Genomic DNA, 20,774 nt, shown 5'->3' on the forward strand with positions numbered 1-20,774 from the left:
AAACCCACAAAAATCAACAAAATTTCTATGTAGTAATAATATAGTCTAGAAGACCCTAACAAAAAGGAAGTCTTCCATTTCTTTTGTACCAATTACTGTTCATATAGGACTGTTAACCAAGCTGTGTAGACAATGAATATATAATCAAAGAACCTGAACATCAGTACACAAAAGGAGAATTGGAAAACTAACATCCATATAATAGAATGCTTCACTAATAATAAAAGAAATGCAATTTAAAACAACCTGAAAGTTTCATCTCACATCCAGCAAATTGACAAAGGTGACAAAATTTGGGAATAATTTATGTTGGAGAGGATGTGGAAGGACAGGCACGTTGATCATTGTTAGTAGAATTATGAACTGGTGCAACCACTCCGGGAAGCAATGTGAACTTATGTAGAAAGTAACTAAAATATCTATACCCAGGAAGTATCCATATCCCATAAAATGTTCATATCCAGAAAAACTCTACTAAGCACTTAAACCAACAATATCAATAATAAAAATTCCATATATACCAAAATAGTTATAGCACCTGCTTTTGTTATAGCAAAGTTATAAATAAAGTGGATTCTCATTATTGGGGGAGTGGCTAAACGAATTTTGGTACATGAATATAATGAAATATTCCTATACTTCTAAATAAGGAGACGTATGAAAAGACATTTCAATTGATAAAAAATTAAGAACCATGAAAAGAATTTATACAACTACAGTAATGAAAATGGAAATAGCAACAAAACAAAACTGAGTTTTGTAAAATTATAATGCTGAATTTTGTCTCAAAGAAGAGATGTGAGAAGACCCTTTTGATTGTTTTGTTTTTTCAGAGTTGGGGGACCATGTCTGCAAAACATCAAATATGCTATCATACTTTTTAATGTGTTGACTAATTTTTATGGAGCTTTCCCCCCCTCTTTTTAAAAAAAATATCATAAGGGATGATTTTATAGGAGACAATAATGGGAGGGATTCAGTGTCAAAGGAGATGATGTAAAAACAAAAAATGTCCTTGATAATTTTTTGAAAGATAAGACTGGATGTGGAAGACATTGAACAGATGAGAAATGATGAAGAAAAATCTACAAAAACTTTTTAGAGCAAACTCGTTTCACTATCAGTTACAGTGGAACTACCATATTGACTTTGACATCACAGTCTGTGCTGTATGGGGAACTGGAAATGCCACTGAAGGAAAAAAAAATGGGAAAAGACTCAGTATAAATTGAGGATGCTCTTGCTGTAGGTACTAGTAATTTGAGGGATTAATTCTCAAGTTATATAAAAGGAGGATATCAGAAGCTTCAGAAAATATCTCTTGTTCTATTTTTGACCTTCCCTCCCTCCTCAAAGATGACCTAGAGAACTACTTTCCCTTTTCTACAAAACATTTATGGATTTAATTCTTCACTATTTAAGGACATACTTAATGAAAGTTTGAGGAGAGAATAAGCAGGCCTTGACAAATGATAGTCTGTGGTTTTTTTAAAGAACCTATTTTTACAGTCACAGTTGGCTTAAAGGTAGGTTATCATTGGTTTTTTTATTATAAGAAATATTTGCTTTAATGGAGCAAAGGTTTTTATCCAATAAAACATCTCCTATGTATTTGTCATATATATACAAGATTCCTTCAAAGATATAACGAGAAAAGTTTATTTGGTGTCTTTACATAAAGGCATAAAAATGGGAAACGCCACCAAAGTTGTTTGCTACTGTCATATAGGATATCCAACAAAGTGTCCTAATGGTCCAGCCTCACTCGCGACTTCAGGGGTTCTGGACAGGTGGCAAACGATCAGTCAAAAAAATAACAAATAGAAGACAGTTTAATCATTATGGCCATGGGACTGCTTTGCATCTGATAGCTGCTCCGCCATACCCATGCCTGGCGTTTATTCTTATACCCATTTTCTTGGCACACAGATACATTACCTAGCACACATGTTCAAAGAGATAATTGGAAAAGTGATACATTATCTTTTAACAAATCATTTGATTAACATTCTATATTCTTGTATTGTGATTACAGACAGAATAAAAGGTTGCACACAAGATAAATGATTTTGTTACATGTGGCTTAATTTTCTCATTACCCTGTGAGAAGTTTTGAGCTTACAAACAATCAAGGAAAATTACTTATTGCTTTTAATAAAACGGAATAATTAATCAACAGTTCTTAAAAGACAACTCAACAATTATATTATTGAGGTTGAGGGGTACTGGGAACACAATTCAAATTTAGTATTAGACTGGTCATTTCTCAGGGTTTCCTAGGGAGTTTCCCACTGGTGAGTTACTGGTTTGTGAAGTCGAGTCACTGAGACATGTTGAAGTTTAGTGTACCTGTATGTCTTGTATGGGCCTTTATGATTGATTTGTGTGTTGGCTCCATGAGAATAGGTTTCTGTGAGTGGGAAAGTTTTGGGCTTGGCCTGTAGCTGCAGTTTTGCTAGGAATTATGTGCCTAAATAAAAGTTAACTTATGATAATCTTTTTGGGATAGGGTTTGAGTGTCTGATCTTTGGTGATGTTTTAGAGAATTAGGGTACAGATATTTTGCTCTTGCATTATTCCTTCTTAGACTAGGGGGAATAATCATGTCAAGGGGCATTGGTGAGAGAGAGGTCCTGTGAGGGGGACTGAGTGGGCAATCACATCTTGCTAAGGGCCACTCTGTGGCCTCCTTAGCTACCACGAGTGACTCTTGTCAAGGTGTTGTGGCCTGATGGCTCCCAGCAGTAGGTATTACCTATAGATAGATTCTTTAGATATATTCCTGTTTATACATGACTTCTTTCTGATTCCATCAATACCTAGAATATTGCAGAGCCTTCCTAATGTGAATTTTAAAAATCTCCATCTTGGTCTAGCACCAAAAAAAAAATTGTGCACACCCACACTACATGGGCATGTGCTAGTCAATGACAAATCAGAAATAACTAACTGCCCACCTGAGCTGTCCTAAGCCAAGCTTGAGCCACCATTGGCACTTGTGAGGCACAGGAAGTGACGGAGAGAGCAGCCTAGGGAATTCACTCACTTCCTGTGGACAGGGCTAGACGCCTGTTCGTGTGAGGAGCTTGAACAGGGAGGAGGCCCGCAGACAGCTTCCCTTCAGATTGGTCACGTGAGTCTAGGACTGTTTCCTTCTCTACCTTGGCTCTTTGGGCCTAAACTCCCTCTGGCTCCCTGCTAGAGGTTGAGTAAAACCCTTGGCGGCCACAGTTTTAATATAGCAATCTTAAAAGGTGAAATTTTCTCTACAACACTAATGAGATATTAATGTTAATTCAGAAAAGTTCAGCCTAACTGTCTGTATGGGAACAATGAAGTGGGGAAAAGACCCTATATTTATTTAGAAGGGACAGTCCATAGACTGATACATCAGTAGATATCCCTTGGATAAATTGTAAATGGACTTTGAGCTGGACCTATTGGTAAATAAAAGGAAGAGAGCTGGCTAAATTACCTTTGTCAAATTGTCTAGTAATTTTATTGGCCCGTTACTTTTTCTCAGAAACCAAGATCCAGTTTTTTAAAAAACAAAACAATATTTTTCTAGTGATGCTTGTATGGCTCTTACTCATGTGATACCATAGTCTTGGGAATTAAAGAATAAAAAAAAAATTATTTCAGGTTGAATTCTTAAATAGATGCCTTTTGTTTTTACTTTGCTTTTATTTCCAGATATCTTAATTGCCACAGCCAACAGCCAATCAAGAAGTACTTAGTGTGGGTAAGCAGGCTACTACATATTCCTAACTAAAAATTATGGGAGGAAAGTGGTATAAAGAATATCATTAAAGAGATACTACCCTTGTGAAATCACGTCATTGAAAGCTAGGGATGGCTGATAAGCTCTATAAATATCCAAATGATGTCAAGAGATCTATAGTAATGTCCTTAGCATGTAGGGTAGGGATCCCTTGTAGAAGATTTATGGGGAGATGTGAGACAAACAAGATGGGTGGGCATAGATGTTTACAGGTCTGTAGATTTCATTATTAGAGGAGTTCACATTAGTTAAATCTCAAATTCATTCATCAGATCCAGCCTTCTAATTTTATAGAAAAAGAAATTTAGACCCAGAGAGGTGAAATGACTTGCTAAATAGAATGCTAAAATAATAAAATTTGCTTATAACTGAACATTTTATCTTTCCCCAGAGTAGCCTTTCTTTTGCATATTTAATTTCTGTTGCTGTTATCTGCCTTTATGCTGAATTGTAAGTAGTTTTTCATTCTTTTTCCTTCATCCTCTATATACAAAACTCTTTGCCAAATTCCATTGCCCTTTCCCTTTAAGTGCCTTTCATAGTCACCTTTTCTATTGTAGTGCTCTTCCAGGTTCAACTTACTAACTCTCTCATTTGGCCTATATATTTCTGCCTGACCAATTTCCCAAGACACCATTTTCTTTGTGTCATTTCCCTTGAGACTAGTAAATAAGATTTTCATGTAAAGTTCTTTGTAAAACTCAAAGCACTATATAAATGCTAGTTTTTATTATTTTCTGTCTACCTTTTAAGATTCTCCATAATCTGGTCCTTTCCTCTCCTTTCATGGAAGCCTCTAATTCCTATATAAATTATATCTAAGTCATTGTGTCTATTGTGGAACCTTCCTGGAGTCTTTAGCCTATTCTAAATTAATTCTTCCTTCTCGACATTCTTATTGTAATTGGAATATGTACTTTTTATGTGCTTTTTAACTTTGCCTTTTCATCACCTCTCCTTGTCTCCTGGCTTCTTTTTTGCTCTCTACAAATATTCCTAGGTATCCATCTTTAAAATTGATTTACTTGACTTCCCATTCACTTAAATTGTCATTATAGACTCAATAATCCTTGCACACAAATCTTAATAATTTGACTTTATATTTCAATCACTCTGTAATCTCAACATATACTCTCTTTAATGATTCAGATTTCAAGTCATCCATTCCTGTGTAATTGTCATCTATCTTTCTATAAATATTTTATTTAAGGAGCTTTCTAATTTTAAAAGGCTTTCCTACTTTTAATTATTATTTGAGCTTACCTATAATTTTGATTTTTCTTGACGTTTTTTATGCCATTATTCAGTCTTTTCAAATCATTGGGAACAAATAAATGTTAAGTCCTTTATAGGTAGAAGGAACTTAATATTATTAAAAAGGTTTTCAAATGCAATCTAATCTGCTTTCCTCATTAAATTGAGTCTACCTTATTGTCCAACTGAAGGACCTGCTTAAGATTTTTTTATTTTTTTTTAAACTTTATTTAATTGATTAATTTAGAGTATTTTTCCAGGATTACAAAAATCATGTTCTTTCCCTCCCCTCTCCTTAACCCCCTCCCATAGAAGACGCACAATTCCACTGGGTTTTACATGTGTCATTGGTCAAGACCTATTTCCATATTATTGATATTTGCACTAGAATGATCATTTAGGGTTTATAACCCCAATCATATCTGCCTTGATCCATGTGATGAAGTAGTTGTTTTTCTTCTGTGTTTCTACTCTCACAGTCTTCCTCTGAATGTAGATAGCATTCTTTCTCATAAGTCCTTCAGAATTGCCCTGGATTGTTGCATTACTACTTATAGAGAAGTCCATTATGTTCGATTGTTCCACAGTGTATCAGTCTCTATGTACAATGTTCTCCTGGTTCTGCTCCTCTCACTCTGCATCAGTTCCTGGAGGTCATTCCAATTTACATGGAATATTTCCAATTCATTGTTTCTTTGCTGCTCAAGATTTTAATGCACTAATTCAAAGGGGTTATCTGTTCAACTGCATGCCATAATTTAACTAATATACATTCTTTAGCCATCTTTTTTCCCTTTCATTATGGATTGCTAGAATGATCTCATTTGAGAGGTTAATCATGAAGTGGCTTTGTAGTGTTCCAAGACTGTGTGTGTGTGTGTGTGTGTGTGTGTGTATTTTTAAGCTCCAGAGGAGATGAACTGGCAAATGCTGGTATGAACCCAAGACTCCATAGAGCCCATCTCTGGTCCCAGCCTGTTCCATGCTTTCCTCCTAAATCTAACCATTGGGTCACAATTCTACATTACTTTGGAATAACATAGTACTTTCAGCCATACCAACTTAATTTTTCTGACTGCTATTATCACCATAGGATCATAGGTTGAGAACTGGAAAGGAATTGTAAAAGTCATTTAGTCCAACTCATTTTACAGATGAGGAAGGCTAGGTCCACAGAGATGAAGTGATTTGCCCAAGGTAGTAAGTAGAAGAGCTAAGATTTTGAACCCAGATCCTCTGACTTCAGATCTAGATACAATTTTATATTGGGGTGGGTAACATTCTACAGCACCAGCAAATTTATAGTCCCATACTCAATGATTACCCTGTCAGGTTGTATTTACATTAGCAAGCCAGTTTTGGAAAGGGGGAAAAAAATTTGATGATTTCAGTCCAGTGGCTATTTTGAAATTAATCATGAAGCAACTAATAACTTATTCCCTAACTGAATTCTTCTTTCTTTTCTGCAGATGTTCTCATGCTAAAGTATGCTACTGCCTATTCAGTCTAAATTGTTATAAAAATTTAAATAGATTTCATTGCTATTTGTTGATCTTCCAAGGTCATGTACAAATGATCTCAAGATGATGTGACTTAGCTGAGTTCATGACAAACTATATGCAGGCTTGCTTTTCCCCTTAGTTTTTTTTTTAATTTTATTGTTTTCTGAGAGTTATATTACTTGTAAATTTTTATAATCTTAAAAATTTTAAAATACTGGTGCCCTTGGCTACCTAATATGTCACTCAACTGGATAGGAGAGAATATGCTGCCTGAGGCGGTTTCGGAATTCTTATGCTGATTCTCTTCCTTGATTATGTGTTCTCCCTTTTTGCCCCACCTATTTTCCTTCTGTTCATTTGATATATATATATATATATATATATATATATATATTCCATAGAGACTTATGAATATATAATCTCTTCCCCCACTGCCAGCTTCTATTAGAATATAAATTCCTTGAGGATAGGATTAATAATAACATAATTTTTGTCTTGGTTCCCCAGTCAATTTCTACAGTGCCTGAGGCACATAGGTTTTTTTGTTTTTGTTTTTGCTTTTTTTATAAAACCCTTACCTTCTGTCTTAGAGCCAATACTATTAACTATTAACTAACATATTTCCCCATCCACTCCAGGAACACCTTTGCATTGAAGTAAACGAGTATTAAAGGATATATTGATTTACATTATAGTCTTATCAAGTAATTTAAAATTATTTTAAGGGGATATGTCACATGACCACAATTTTTTTGTTATTACAACCAGACAGACCAGAAAATTTTAGGAATCACAGTTTAGTGTTAATATTAATTAAATTAGATTTTTGTAATTCATTCTTTAATACCCAGCATATAACCCTGCTCACAGAAGATGCTTATCAATTTTCATTGATTGATTTTATTTATCAAAAGTTAAATTATAGAAAGCACATCAAATTTCAGGTTCTTAAGGCACCATTCACATCCTGCTTTAGGATGTTGGTACCTAAAAATACTATTACATTATTTGTTAAATAAAAGCCTTGTGATAAATGCTCTTGTGAGATGATTGGAAGTATTCATTGTTATCCTAATGACCTTGAAAGTGAGTAATATTCATTCCCAGAATAATAATTTTATTATATGCTATAATAACAATTTGCCCAAAATAGTTTATGCACTAAAAATAAATATCTTGCATTGTTCATTATTAATCATAGAGAGTATTTGTTTAATTTCAGAGAAAACTTTCAATTAAACTAATGTTTTGTTTTTAAATTTCTTAGGACTTCCTGGCTTCTAGACTAGTGCTCTTTCCATCATAGATGCTTATATTAAGTATTATAGTTAAATTGCTTTAGTGTGAACTATGTTCACAGTGTTCTGTAGGAACTCTGAGCTTGCTTTTAGGTACTATATAATGTATAAAACAAACAATACAAACATCTTCAAGTCTTTTATAATTGCTAAGTACATGACAAACATTCTTTTAAAAAACTTATGAAAAATAGCTGATGTTTTTGATTTTTTTTAATTTCCTTTAACAAATGTCAGTGCAGTGGGTAGCTGGGAGGCTTAGTGGATTGATTCTAAGACAGAAGGTAAATGTTTTAAAAAAACAAAGGAACAAATACCAGTGAGGAGGGACAGCTCTACCTGTTAGATTAAAAAAACTTTATGTTGATAATAATTAATTTAACTTTATGGACTTCTCATTCAGATTTACAAAAATTCACTTGAAATTTTCAAATGTATTTTATGAGGACAGCTCATATAGGTGGTAAAATATAGACATTTTTACTGTTGTTTAGGAACTAATGTTGGTAAATGGCATGTCCAAGATATGGATAACCACTTAAATCTACTTAGACTTATAAATAAGTCTTTTTTTTTATATATTTTTAAGGTAAATGAACATTTAAAAGACATAATGGAACAAGAACAAAAATTGAAAGAACACCATATAATTGAGACTCCAGGAGGTCAAAAGGTATGTATATTTAAAGTATGATCATTTTTCATAGTAAATGTTAGGTATGTAACTCACATTTAATAATGCATTTATATGTATGCAATTTTTTTTGCTTTTAAAAATAAGTTTAATGAGTGATTTGGCATATAACATTTCATTAATATCAATAATAAGTCTTTGTATATCTGAAAGTCTGCACACATTGTTCAATGGAATTCCTTATAAGTCCCGTCTAACAACTGAACAATGACAATTATCAAATTCCATTTAAAGGGAAAATATAGCAGCTTTTTAAGAGACTAAGAAACTTTCAGAATTAGACCTACCTTACAGGGTAGGGATTGGGATTGGTAATAGTCAGTTAATATTTCTGGTAACCACAGAGTCAATGATATATATAACAGTACAATTTATAACATGCATTTTTTTATTCAGGAAATTATCTGAAATGAACTATGAGAATTTTTGCCCTGCTTCATAAATGGATTCTGATCAAACATTATAAAAAAATTTACTTAAAAGTTTACCAATTCTATACAAAGAAGCTTCAATAACTGTATTCACTTGCAATACTGCATTAATAAATGTTACACAGCTTTAATAAATGTTATAAGGAATTTAGGTCCCATTGCAAAATTTCTCTAAATTATATATGGTTACCCAACCCCCCCATGATAAAAATAAAACATATAATCTGCTTTATAACATTATTGTTTAATATAAGGTTAATTTAATACAATTTAAATGTATCCAATTGTGATTGTGATTTTTAAAAGTATTAATAAGCATAGGTATATTTCACATATTTATTTTGGGCATTTGGTGCTTCTCATTAAACCAGTTTTGCCATCCATTTTCTGTAGGAATGCTGAACTTTTAAGTGCTAGATTTTGTATACAACAAAGTATACAAACATTATCTTTAAATCTTATTGCTGAGCCAGGTGACATGCATTTTATTGCATCATGTTATTGATTTTGTATTTCCTTTTATAAATGTCAGTGAAGAGGATCAGATATATCTGTTAGTTTAACAAACCCAAAGCTTTTTATTACTAATAATTTAATTTCCTCCCAAACTAAAAGAGATCAGCGTAGCTTAGGGAGAAAAAAGTCTTTTGAGTAGACTCTTAGAAGATCCCACTTGGAAAATTTTTGTTATGTACTACACTTTCCCTCTACCCTCAGGCACTTTTATTTATTTTTTAATTATTTGTTTGTTACATTAAAATTCCCATATATCACCCTTTCTTACCTCCTCCTTGCACTAGAGAAGGCATCATTTGACAGAAAGATATGTATATACAAAAATATGTCTTCCTTGTTTCTGTTTATCGATTCTTTCTCTGGAGGTGTACATATCCAAGTCATTCTTCAAACTATTTGTTATTATATATAAAATGTTCTCAATTCTGTTTATTTCACTCTTCCTAATTTTATGAACATCTTTCCATTAAAAAAAATTAACTTTCTCATCATTTCTTTTGGCATAATAATATTCCATCACAATCATGTGCCACAACTTCTTTAGCCATTTCCCAAATGATAGGCATCCTTGTAATTTCTGGTTCTTTACCACCACAAAGAAAGCTGCTATAAATATTTTAGAGTATACAAATTCTTTTCCTTTTTCACTAATCACCTTAGTAAAACTTATAGTGTTATTGCTGAATCAAAAGATATAAACAGTTTTATAACACTTTGGGTAAAATTCTTGATTGTTCTTCAGAGTGGTTGGATCACTAGAAGTTCAAACTTCTACCAGAAGTGTATTAGTGTCTCCATTTTTCTACATCTACTCTAACATTTGTCATTTTGTCCTTTTATCATTTTTGTCAATCTGATAGGTGTGAGATGATATCCCGGAGTTACTTTAATTTGCAATTCTCTAATCAATAAGGATTTCATAGTTACATATAACTTTGATTTCTTCATCCAGAAGCTGTCTCTTCATATCTTTTGACTTTTTATCAAGTGAGGAATGGCTCATGTTCTTATAAATTTAACCAAGTTTTCTAAACATACTTTTAAAACGTTAATACTTAAAATTTTTTCTTCCATTATAATTAGGACTTCTTAAATGGTTTTATATAACTTTAAAGTTTAGGCTCATAAATTCTATTATATTAGCTGATTACTCAATTATATGTCTTTTGTTATTTTGCGTTCCTTTTGGTAATTTTTGTTACCCAGTAATATCTCCACAAGAAGGTAGGTAGAAAAGAAAAGGGGAAATATGGTCAGTTCTGCTATTTATTAACTATTCTGATAGCTTAAGTGGGAAGAAGGACCCTGGAGTTTAATTTTTTGTGCTATATGGATTAACTTCATTGCTTGATACTTAAGTATATTTTAGGGGTTGTAGGCACAGAGATAAGATTATACTCTTTATAGATATTTTTTCTTGAAAACAGTGAAATCCATTTTTGGTCATGGCCAATATGGAAATTTGTTTTGCTTAACTATAAACATTTATTACAAGGATTTTCTTTTCTTTTTCTTTCAGGGGGTAAGAGGAGGATGTGAAGGTGAGGGGTTATTAGTTGAGAAGAAAATTCTAGAAAAACTTTGAAATGTTATCAAAATTAAAAATAAAGACAAAATCCCAATAGCAAGGGGAAATTAAAATTATTAAATAAATGAATAAAATAAGAATTTAATTGAAAGTTTCTTGAATAGATGTATAGAGGCAGCATGATGTAGTTAGATATGGCACAGTACTGGAGTCTGGAGGAAGATCTGAGTTCAAATTTTGCCTCAGACTCTATAACTGTGTGGCCCTGGGAAAGTCACTTAAACTCTTTGTGCCTCATTTGCAATATGGTTCTGAGGGTTGAGGAAACGTCACTATTGAGCCCAAGAAGGTCATTGTGACATAAAGAAAGTTCCTATATGTACCAAAAGATTTATAATGTCATTTTTGTGTTAGCAAAGAATTGGCAACTGAATAGATGCCCATCAACTAGAAAATGACTAAATAAATTGTGGTGCAGAAAACAGTGGAATGTTACAGTGCTTTAAAAAATTACGAACATGATGCAGAAACAGAAGTATGGGATGCACAGTGAAGTAAGTAGAACAGGGAAAACCTTATACATACATCAGTAACAGCACAGTAATAAAAAAGGAATGGTATGAGGGGAAGCCAGGTGACTCAATGGATAGAGAACCAGGCTTGGAGACAGGAAGTCCTGGGTTTAAATCTGATGTCAGACACTTCCTAGCTGTATGACCCTGAGCAAGTCCGTTAACCCCAATTGTCTACCCCTTATTTCTTACCTGTTCTGCTTTGGAACCAGTATTTGTTTTGATTCTAAGACAGGAGGTGTGTGTTTAAAAAACAATAACAAAAGAATGGTATGAACATAGACCATCCAAGCTTGGCCCAAAAGAAGCAGTATAAGAAAATGCTTTTTCCCATCCCTTTACAGAAGTGAGGAGTCAGGGCAGAATGGTTGGGTCTAGCTATATATCAAGTCAAGCATTTTTGATATGTTGGTTAGTTTTCAGGACTTAATTTTTCTCTTTCTGGGAAGGGATGTAGAGGGGACTCCAGTAGAAAACATATGAAAAACACCAATAATATGGTATTTTAAATTTTTTGAAAAATAAGCTGGACTCAGAACCTCTAAGTTCCATTATCGGTCTACATCTATAATCCTTTATCTATGATCCTATTGTTTATAATTATATATTTCCAAAACTGACAGTCTAAAAGAATAGAAGTTTATCTTAAAAATGAAATATACCCAGATTAGCAAAATATTAAATAGAACTCTTAATCCAGTTGTAGAAATTAAATTGAACTTATAAAAAGAACTGCCAATGGTAATAAAAAACTATTCCAGACACATTAATTGGTGAATTCTAACAGGTAATTCTGATGTTACAAAAATTGAGAAAGAAAACACTACCAGAATGGGAGCCATTGAGTAATAAATTATTATAAATATTGATCCATAAGATCTTAGCAAGAATTCAGCAATATGTTGAAAGTTTTTATTGTGTTCAAGTTGAATATGAAATATACCAGAAGAGTTCAATGTTAGGAAAACAATGATTATGTTAAAAACAAAAAACACTCCAAATCATATCATAATACCAATAGTTGCAGAAAAGTTTTTGTAAAAATATAACACATTTATGCTAAAAAGTCTGTGAATCATAGCTATATTAGAGTCATTTTTCAATATAATCAAAAGTATATATTTAAAGCTTCATTACTTTTTTGCTGCTATTTTTAGTCATCTGATTCTTTGATACCCCATTTGGGGATAGAGATACTGTGGAGTAGTTCGCCATTTCCTTTTCCATCTCATTTTACAGTTGAGGAAACTGAGACAGAGTTAAGTGACATGACCAGAGTCCCACTGTAAGTGTCTGAGGCTGGATTCGAACTGTTAAATCCTTCTGACAACAGGCCTGGCACTCTATCTACTTAGCTGTCCCAGGGTGGCAGCTAGGGTGTGCAGAGAAAGCTAATACTTGTGTGAGGGCTTACTGAGCCCTTTTCAGGGTTTCTTATCTACCTTTGGGGTTTACCTGTCACCCAACTTTTACTTGTGACTCCAAGAAGGGAAAGGGATAACATGTGCAGTGGTCACATCCCAGTAAAACCATCTTGGTAAACAGGCTTACCAGGTTGAGGGCAACCTACAGACCTCAAACCTGTCTGTGACTTAGGGGGATGTCTAACCCAAGCAAGTGAAGACTTCCCCCTGGTGGAATCGGTAGATGAAAACAGTTTGTTCCTATGGCCATGAAGGCAGCTGAAGCAGGTGCTATGGAGCAGCTGGTGCTTGGTCAGACATCAGAGATGCTAAGATCATCTTACGTCTTACATGTAGGGCCATCTCCAGTTCTGACTTTTGTCTTGTCACTAGATTTCAGTGATTCTGAAGGAAAGAGGGAAGGTGACAACTTTGTGCAGCTATCTCACTTAAATCCAGTTTTAGCACGAGTCAAGGTATTATACTATGATGTCGTTGATCCTCTTACATATGTCTTGCTCAAGATTTTTCTGTCTTCTTGGTCATTGTTATAGAAGATCCTGTCAGTCTTTGGTCATTTGAGAGGTCATTTGATTCTACTTGTCAGTAATGGCTAGGATTGTGTTTGGAACTTAAGTTTTTCAGAACTTTTCCTATGGTAGAAGAATTTATTGTGTGGGAATGTAACCTAATCAGACCTGCATTTCAAGAAAATTCTGTGATTTGAATGGAGGCTTGATAGGTTTGGGGAGGACTAGAGGCAGGAAGACCTGAGCAATAGACCAGGCAGGAGTTGACAAAGGCTTGCACCATAGTGGAGATCATCAGATTGGTTAGAGATGGATAAATAGGTTTGAAGAGTCATTAGCAAGAGTTGATAATTGAATCTGTGGGAGCTGATGAGGTCACCAAGAAAAATAACAGAAGAAAAAGAGAAAAAAGGCCTAGGACAAAACCCTATGGGGACATATACCTTTAGTGAGCATGACCTTGAGAGAAGTTCTGCAAAGAAGACTGAGGAAGACTGAGCATATAGGTAGGAGGATAGCAAGGAGGGAACGATGTCATGAAAACCTTTAGAGAAAAAGATGATTAGTAATGTCGGCTATTGAGAAGGTCAGGAAGGATGAGTATTGAGTAAAGGGGATTAAATTAGTCAATTAATTCAACCTTGAAAGAATGTGCTACTGATTGATACAATCACTAGCCATAATTCCAAAGGACTCAATGAAACATGCTGTCTACCTCCAGATGGAGATATAGACCCAGTGGAGATTGAAGAATATTTCTTTACTTCCTTTCTTCCTTTCCTCCCTCCTTCCTTCCTTTTTTAGTTACAGAGCAAACAGAAAACTCCAGTGAACTTGAAGATACAGTGGCAGATCAGATCTGTGAATCTGGTAAAGCCAGATAGGCCTAAAAGAATAGTAACAGGGGAGGTGGTAAGGCCACCTGATTCTATGTCTTACCAGAATGAGTGTAATTGATGATTCCCAGCTCATTCAAATGATATGTGTCCATTTCCATTCTGAAAGTGAGGGTGGAGCCTTAAATGTTGTAAGCTCTTGCTTGATGAATATGTGATTTCATTGAATTGCTTGAGAATAAAAGCTGTCTCATTCTTTATCTTTCTTTCTTAGTAATGTAGTACAAAAGTAAGCATTTAGTAGATTCTTAGTGATTGATTAATGTAAATATTCTCTCCAGTGATAAAAATTGTAACCCATTTATGCCTGCCTTTCCAATGTAATATCTATCCTGTGAAACTCTTCTCCTTGATCTCCCCTGAGTTTGACATGGATCCACTCAATTTCCTGTGGGGACTTTTTTCCTATTCTCTTTACATAATGTAGGATATATGAGATAGATACATTAGGATACATGAGTTCTCCATCTCTGCATCTCTTTTTTATTACCTCATTTGTATCACTTCTATATAATTCTTTGTTTGTAATGTGTTACATCTTGCTCATGTGGATATGAACGGGCAAAGATAGTTTTAAAGACATGTAAAATTGTGTATCTTTTAATGATGTGTCTAGCTTACTCCCCAAACTTTCAAATGATTAGAATGCATAGCATCAGTTTTCTCTGGCATTATTATTGTTCTAAACATTTTTATGCTTTGGAAGCAAGGCAAATCTGAGTTAATCCAAAGTTTGTCCTATGTAGTTTTTTAAATTAAATTCCATTTTATTGTTTTTGAGTGTAGTCAATGACTTGCAATGGCCTAGTAAGTATTAAATAGTAAGAGGTTCCTTTGGACACCTACTTTATCATTCATCACACACATATTTTTGGCTAGCATGATCGTGTGTGTGTATGTGTGCATATATGTGTGTGTGCATATTTACTTAATAGTTGTTTTCTAGCATAAGACATTCTTTTTTTTTAAATTATTGTACATCAATTTTAATTTTTACATTGAAGTTTGACAGTATAAGACATTCTTTAGATTTAAGGGTGCTATGGGTGAGTGACTTAAACATAAAGAAGGAAACCATAAGTAAATTGGGTAAACACAGAATAGTATACATGTCAGACCTTTGGGAGGGGAAAGGCTTTAAAACCAAGCAAGATATAGAAAGAATCACAAAATGTAAAATAAATAATTTTGACTACATCAAACTAAAAAGCTTTTGTACAAACAAAACCAATATAACTAAAATCAGAAGGGAAACAACAAATTGGGAAAAAATCTTCATAGAAACCTCTGACAAAGGTTTAATTACTCATATTTATAATGAGCTTAATCAATTGTACAAAAAATCAAGCCATTCTCCAATTGATAAATGGGCAAGGGAAATGGATAGGCAGTTCTCAGATAAAGAAATCAAAACTATTAACAAGCACATGAAGAAGTGTTCTACATCTCTTATAATCAGAGAGATGCAAATCAAAACAACTCTGAGGTATCACCTCACACCTAGCAGATTGGCTAACATAACAGCAAAGGAAAGTAATGAATGCTGGAGGGGATGTGGCAAAGTAGGGACATTAATTCATTGCTGGTGGAGTTGTGAACTGATCCAACCATTCTGGAGGGCAATTTGGAACTATGCCCAAAGGGCGACAAAAGAATATCTACCCTTTGACCCAGCCATAGCACTGCTGGGTCTGTACCCCAAAGAGATAATGGACACAAAGACTTGTACAAAAATATTCATAGCTGCGCTCTTTGTGGTGGCCCAAAACTGGAAAACGAGGGGATGCCCATCAATTGGGGAATGGCTGAACAAACTGTGGTATATGTTGGTGATGGAATACTATTGTGCTCAAAGGAATAATAAAGTGGAGAAGTTCCATGGAGACTGGAACAACCTCCAGGAAGTGATGCAGAGCGAGAGGAGCAGAACCAGGAGAACATTGTACACAGAGACTAATACACTGTGGTATAATCGAACGTAATGGACTTCTCCATTAGGGGCGGTGTAATGTCCCTGAACAACTTTCAGGGATCCAGGAGAAAAAAAAAACACCATTCATAAGCAAAGGATAAACTATGGGAGTGGAAACACCGAGAAAAAGCAACTGCCTGAATACAGAGGTTGAGGGGACATGACAGAGGATAGACTTTAAATGAACACTCTAATGCAAATACTATCAACGAAGCAATGGGTTCAAATCAAGAAAACATCTAATGCCCAGTGGACTTACGCGTCGGCTATGGGGGGTGGGGGGGGAGGAAAAGAAAATGATCTATGTCTTTAACGAATAATGCTTGGAAATGATCAAATAAAATATATTAAAAAAAAAAAAAAAAAAAGATTTAAGGGTGCTGTATTCAGTAGATAGATGGGTGGATGGATGAATGATTAAATGAATGAATGAAAAGCATTTTTAAAGCATTTTCTATGTGCCAAGTAATGTACTGGAGATACAAACACAAGCAAAACAGTCCCTTCTTTTCATTGAGCCTACATTCCAATGGGGGAGATGGCAGATATAAAGGAGCAATGGCCAGGTAGGAGTATTTGGTTTGGAAAGATATAGGAAGTTGAGTGAAACTAGGTGGTGGAGTAGATTGACATATTTCTAGGAGCCATGATGGTATTTATTTGATAATTGTTCCAGAATTGGAAAGGGATGGTACAACTGGAGGGTATTAAAATTATGTGGTCAAGCAATAGGCTGATTGACAAGTTGGCAAGAGAGTGTGAGGGAAATAAAATGAAATATATCCGACACATGCCTGGAGTGGTAGGTAGTTGAGGCATTCACACTGGGGCTCTCAGCTTGCGAGTTTTAGAACGGAAAAGGTTTAGAACTCCAGGACATGAGCTCTGATTTGAAAATATCTAATAAGAAAGTTGCCAGACTGCAATTAGCATAACTTAAACTACCTCTTATTTTTTAAACTTTCTTTAGCCTTATTTCTTACTTCCTGGCTATTGTTTCAGCTATCAGAAACCTCTATTTATTAATAAGAAGTTGAAGCAAGTGTTGAAAATATATTAGTGTATTATTATATCATACATAAGTAACTTTCTCCTTGTGTAACATTTTGTCTTGACTAAAAATGTAATCAAAGATTTTTTTGGGAGTAATTTCTTTGTACTTTCTTGAATGAGCAAGAAATATTTGATCTCAAAAACAATTATTTAGTTTTTTCCTAGTGTTGTTTTCCGAGTTAATTTGCTTGGCAAACATTTTATTTTTTTAAAGATAGTTCTTTTAACTTGTCTAAACAATCAGTGTTCAAAAAGCTGTTACTGTATATTTACCTTCTACAGATTTGGAATAAGAAGATTGAGTTTTGAGTTCTAGTTCTTTTACATGTTGCTCACAGCCTTGTTCAAGATACTTGCCCTCTTTTTCTCAGCTTTACCAGTGAAGTTAAATTGGATGATATTTTGAAGTTCCTTCTAGCTCTGACTTAAAAATCTTAAAGAGTCAGAAACTTTTATTCTCTCCTCTTCTCTCTTTTAAAAACATTTTTATTTTTTCTCTGATTACACATCAATACATTTTTAATATTCCTTTTCTCACATTTTGTAATATATGTTCTCTCCCTCCCTCTTACCTCTCCTCCCTCCCCAAGAAGTCAGGTAATATGCTATATAGATTGTACATATATTATTGTAGAATACAGATTTCCATGTTTGGCATGTTGTGAAGACACATATTGCTTACACTAGAGAAAAATTCACGGAGGAAATAAAGTGAAGAATACTATGTTTCAGTCTGTATTCAGACTCTTATTCTGAAGAATTAAAACTAGTTTTACTCTTAGGAAAAAATGCTTCAAATCACTATTGATTAGAGAAATGCAAATTAAAATAATTCTGAGGTACCACCTCTCTCACCCATCAGCCTGGCTAACATGACAGAAAGGGAAGTGATAAATGCTGGAAGGGATGTGGAAAAATCAGGACATGAAAGCACTTCTAGTGGAGTTAGGATCATTCTGGAGATCAAACTGGAATCATGCCCCAAGAGCCATAAAACAGTGCATATCCTTTGAACTAGCAATATCTCTACTAGGTCTGTATCCCAGAGATTAAAGATAGAAACAGACATATAAAAATATAGCAGCTTTTTGTGGTGACAAAGAACTGAAAACTGAAGGGATGTCCATCAATTGGGGAATGGCTCGATAAGTTGTGGTATGTGCTTGTAAGAAATATTGTTGTGCCATAAGAAATGAGAAGAAAAATGATCACAAAAAACCCTGAAAAGATTTCTATGAAAAGATGATGCAAAGTGAAGTGAACAGAACTAGAACATTGCACAGTAACAATAGTAATCTCTGATGATCAAATTTGAATGACTTAATTATTATCAACAAGGCAGGGATCCTGGACAACTAACTCTTAAGGGAACTCATGACCCAAAAAATATCCACTGCCATAGAAGGAATAGAGTCTGAATGCAAATTGAAACATATCTTTCCCTACTTTTTTCACTTCAGGGAATCAACTAATGACCACAAGAGGGTGACCCAGGATAGTGAGGGAACTAAAGATCATGCCATATGAGGACCACAGTTAAAGGAAAACCATATTTGATGGGTTGTCATGTGGATGAGGATTAAGCTTGTTATTCTGTTTATCCTTATATGATAGAAAGGAAAAACTTCCTAACACTTAAATAAAAGTACTATGGACCTCCCTTGGGAGGTAGAGAGCTGATTTTCAAAAAAAGTGTTATTATTGTAACTTACCTTCTGCCTAATACTAATACTTCCTATCCCCCTCTCACATCCCTTTCTGCTGTAGAAGGTAAGATCCTTCAGGTCAAGCAACTATTTCGTTTCTGTACTCTACCCACCTATCACAGAACCTGGTACATAGTAGGTGGCTAATATGTGCTTGTTTTATGGAAGCATAAATATTATTTCAAATCCATTTACTAAGTATAGTTGCTTGCTCTGTGTAATGGATATTTTCAGGGTGAAATCAGTGGGGCAATCTTAGGATGAACAACAGAATCTTTCGTCTTATTAAATTTTTAGTTCATTATATTTAGTGGTGTTCACCATTGCAAATATATCCTTGTCTTTCCCTTTGAGACGAAACTCATCTTACTGAATTTTATTTACAAAGAATCAGTTAAATCAGTGCTAAAATTTGTCATCTTGGTTATAACATTTATAAATTTGTTTACATTTGATTTGATGGAATGGTTTAACAATGTCTATTTTTTAGATTTCATTTGTAATTGAATATTATGATATCAAAACTCAGAGCTGAGATAAATTGGAGATCCTGGTGTCTTGCATTTCAAGATGAGAATTTTAAAAAATCTTTGTCACAGTGAATGCTATATTTTTTAAAGCATACTATTCTTTAAATGAATACTTATTCATATTTTATGGATACTATGTACTTGGAGTTTATTTTCCTAGAAAGTTGAAGAAAAGTCGCTACTTAAAAAAATAAATTCTGATAAATTTTCCCTTGCCTTTTACCCTCTCTTTTTTTCTGCTGCCTCCTCTGAAGTCTCCTTCCAAATGGTTTTGGAAACTGGTTCCTGTAAGTTTGCCCAACTGCTTTACTTTGATCTTACAGTTTCATTTTAGAATGGCTTTTCCCCATGTCATGCTGTTATAATTCATTTATGTAATTCTGCCAGATGATACCTAAAGAAATATTTTTAAATTATATAGTCATTTTAAGGTAAGATGGAGGAGAATGTTAAAGGTTGGTTTAGAGATAGATTGAAAATAATTATGAAAAAATTATGAAAATAATCCTTAGTTAATCTGAAATTTTAAAAAATCCCAGCCTATCATATATATAGGTAAGAAAGGTTTTTTAATATAATTCTCCTTTATTTGTAAGAAATGGTGATGAATATACATTATAATGAAAAAATGTTTATACATGTTCTAATTTGATAGATTTCTAATATCCATTTAGCTAGGCAGAATATATAAAGTGCTGGTTTTAGATTGAAAAAAATCACCTTTTTTCATAAAAAGCAATTTTTTATTTGTATGTTATTTTTATATAGTAATGTATTGCACACAGTTGTTGGGTCAGAACGAAGATGAATTCTACTTTCACTTAATGTTTTGATCCACTACTTTTATGTTTGGCTTGTACACTGTAATTTATTAATTTCAAAAGGTGAACTTTATAGGTCAAACTAAAATCTAACAGTGTACAAGCCAAATATAAAAGTAGTGAATCAATATATATATATTCAAGGCAGCGGAGCAGTAAGGGCTAGACAATGAGGGTTAAGTAAACTTACAAATGCTACTTTTATAAGTTTATTGCATTTATACTTCTGAAATTATTACAGCATAGAACTGTACTAGTTCTATAGGTTTTTTTTTTTTTTAGTCTAA

The 20,774-nt window shown here is 33.8% G+C and overlaps 1 protein-coding gene across 6 annotated transcripts in view; it reads left to right on the forward strand.

Annotated features, from left to right (window-relative positions):
* The window catches only part of CAMSAP2 (calmodulin regulated spectrin associated protein family member 2), a 154,654-nt gene that overhangs the window by 91,572 nt on the left and 42,308 nt on the right, over nt 1–20,774 (forward strand). For 3 of the 6 annotated variants that reach the window (XR_008916139.1, XM_007481040.3, XM_007481041.3), the window contains exons 4-5: nt 8,425–8,508; nt 19,921–19,953. Coding sequence is in view for 5 of the 6 variants with exons in the window: in XM_007481040.3 (XP_007481102.2) it covers nt 8,425–8,508; nt 19,921–19,953 (117 nt within the window). In the remaining variant the exon portion in view is untranslated. Of the gene's footprint in view, nt 1–3,693; nt 3,743–8,424; nt 8,509–19,920; nt 19,954–20,774 lie in introns of all 6 variants that reach the window. The other 3 variants (XM_007481042.3, XM_003340117.4, XM_056815702.1) reach the window with 2 other exon arrangements.

Source organism: Monodelphis domestica, chromosome 2 (genome assembly GCF_027887165.1).
Source record: "Monodelphis domestica isolate mMonDom1 chromosome 2, mMonDom1.pri, whole genome shotgun sequence".
Classification (NCBI taxonomy): domain Eukaryota; kingdom Metazoa; phylum Chordata; class Mammalia; order Didelphimorphia; family Didelphidae; genus Monodelphis; species Monodelphis domestica.